The 2,805-nt window shown below is 49.2% G+C and overlaps 1 protein-coding gene across 1 annotated transcript in view; it reads left to right on the forward strand.

The window, feature by feature from the left end:
* The window catches only part of CECR2 (CECR2 histone acetyl-lysine reader), a 25,451-nt gene that overhangs the window by 16,712 nt on the left and 5,934 nt on the right, over positions 1-2,805 (forward strand). Inside the window, 2 exon segments of the mRNA XM_029084369.1 lie at positions 704-1,131; positions 2,591-2,768. Coding sequence (XP_028940202.1) covers positions 704-1,131; positions 2,591-2,768 — 606 coding nt within the window.

Raw genomic sequence — 2,805 nt, forward strand, 5'->3', positions numbered from 1 at the left:
TTCCAAGGAACTTCTGGGTTAGTTTAGTGGAAACAACTGGAAAATCATTTGCTTCAAGCCCTTGTCATGAACACCTCTGACATGTTCCTTCCTATCCACTCCAATGAAAAGTAGGAACCCCTCTGAGCAGAGCTGTCTTGTGGAAATGATGCAATGGGGACACTGGTGTTGGCAGTAGCTTTCGTGTCAGGGGTCAGCAAGTGCTTTAGACACTGTACACGGATCAATATATTTGCTGATGTTCCTCTGTCTTGTAGCATACAGCAGAGATTTGAATGAGTCCAAGAAAAGCCTCTGAACGTAACCAAATAGCTTTCCTTGGAAGTTCACATTTCTTCTCTCAGCATTCTGCTGGCTAACTGTGCAGGTCACGCATCTCTGCAAGCAGAGGTGGTGCTTCTCGTGATGTAATTCTTGGCACTATGCTGGAACACTGGGTTAATGCTGACTCTGCAAACCATGCTGCTAATGGTACTTTGTCATGTCAATGTACTTGTCCTCTGGTGGGGTTACTGAACAAATGTGATGCTGCATTGCTTATCGAGTTTAAGAACGCAAACCAAAGTCAACTAGTTAGAAACCAAAGTCTTCCTGAAAGAAACTTTAGTGGGGAGAGATGATTTATCTGATGGGGAAAGTCTGATGTTGCTTGTTTCTCTCTATAAGGCTCTGTCCCTGATGTTGTTGGGTTTTTTGACTGCAGAATATACCAAGATGGCTTACAACTTAGAGAGGTGTTTCCACCGAGCAATGATGAAGCACTTCCCTGGGGAAGATGGAGATACAGATGAGGAGTTTTGGATCAGAGAAGATGGGAGACGAGAGAAGAGGAGCCGGCGGACTGGCCGCTCCAGCACAGGCAATGTTTGGACTCGGTCACGAGACTCAGATGGACCAGGCAAGAGGCAGCAACGCCTGGAAAATGGAGGAAAACCTCCACCATATCGAGCTACTTCCAGGGCTCCTGCTTCATCCTCCTCTTCCTCCTCCTTCTCCTCATCCTCTGCAGAAGATCCAAGTGGCAACCCAATGCAGCCTCCTCGAGAAGTGGGCCCTTCCAATGGGCGAGGTTTCCCTCGCTCTCTGCAGTATGGTGGCATGCCCAGCCCTGTGCCACATCCTGGCCAGATGGTAAGGAGCAGTTTCTGCTGTTCTTCATCCATCAGGCCCGCGGAGGGAGGGAGGGATGGAGGTAAAGGGGAATGAAGCTTTCTACTGTGAAATCCCTACTGCGTGGCAAGAACCTTTTCCTAGGGATTAAGGGTCAGGGCTATGTTTTCTGCAACTGAAACTTTTCAGCCCTTAGATTTAAACTGGCACAGTTTCAGTCTTTGCCCCACCAGCTGGGAACAGTCTCCTAGTGTTTCCCATGGCTGGCATGTCACAGAATGAGACTGAATCACAGAATGTGAGGGATTGGAAAGGAACCTCGAAAGATCATCTAGTCCAATCCCCCTGTGTGAGCTTGTGCCAGCCCTAGCTCCCTCAGTTCTCTTCTCTTCTTGGAGAGTTACCCCATTGTGTATGGAAAGGAGTCACATTTTCTCTCTTAACCTCCAGTTTATGATGCTGAACAAACCAGTGTTCTTTTGTCTCAGTTCTTTACTGGTAACTTTGTGCCATCTGTGTACTGCTGCATTTTATGCTTTGAGTATTTATAAAAGCAGTAAATTAAATCAAACACAAGGCCACCTTGGACTGCAGCAGTGAGCTCCCTTCAGCCCAACATTTCTTCTCTGAATGCCACCTGTTCTGCCTCCCCTCTAGGCTGTTCCTCACCCATCCTTCACTGCCTTTTCCATTTTAACCAGTGATGTCTCGTGGTGTAGTGTAGCAGCTGCTCCTCTGAGATCCAGGCAACCCCTCCTCCTTTTAGCAAGAGATCAAACAAAATTTTGAGAGTGTTTCTTGTGATGCAAATAGAGGGGACAGTAGGAGACCTGGGGGCAACAAGTATTTTGAAAGAAATTCAGCAAGTTCCCTCATCACCCTTCTCACTTGCTCTTGTAGTCTGCTCCTCTCCTTGGAGCAAACCACTGCCCCCTCCAGTCTTCTTGTTTGCTCCCAAGTAGTTGGGTGGCAGGTGAGTGTGTTGTGACCTGAGTGTGCAGACACGTGGCTGGGGTGTGAGAGAGTGGCTTTGGCAGGGGAGCTGTGTCACCTCGTAGAAAAGAGACTACAGGTTTCTCATGTGTCTCCAAAAAGCCCATCTGCTCATCTGCGTGGTTCATAGAATCACAGAATCATTGAATGGTTTGGGTTGGAAGGGACCTTAAAGCTCATCCAGTCCCAACCTCCCTGCCAGCAGCAGGGACACCTTCCACTAGACCAGGTTGCTCAAAGTCTCATCCAACCTGGCTTTGAAAACTTCCAGGGAGGAGCAGCCACAGCTTCTCTGGGCAACCTGTTCCAGTGTCTGACCACCCTCACAGTGAAGAATTTCTTCCTTGTATCTCATCTCAATCTACTCTCATCCAGTTTATAACCGTTGCACTTTGTTCCTCCAGCCTTGGCTTCCCCTCACCTGCAGCAGCTCTGTTGCTTTTCTGCACTTCACAGATTGTTTTATTTCTCCCTCCCTCTCCCCCAGAGACCAGCGGTGCCGGGAACGTTTGGCCCCCTACGCGGATCAGATCCCACAAAACTCTATGGCTCGCCACGAGTGCCTGAGCCCCATCCCGGAGACCCGGTCCAGCAGCACCAGCACTTTGCCATGCAGGTAGGAAACACCACAGCCAAGGGGACCTGCAGCTCAGGACCTTACAGGTGTGATGGCTGTCACCAAGACCCACCCTGTTTCTCTCT

Source organism: Antrostomus carolinensis, unplaced genomic scaffold, assembly GCF_000700745.2.
Source record: "Antrostomus carolinensis isolate BGI_N321 unplaced genomic scaffold, ASM70074v2 scaffold17423, whole genome shotgun sequence".
Classification (NCBI taxonomy): Eukaryota; Metazoa; Chordata; class Aves; order Caprimulgiformes; family Caprimulgidae; genus Antrostomus; species Antrostomus carolinensis.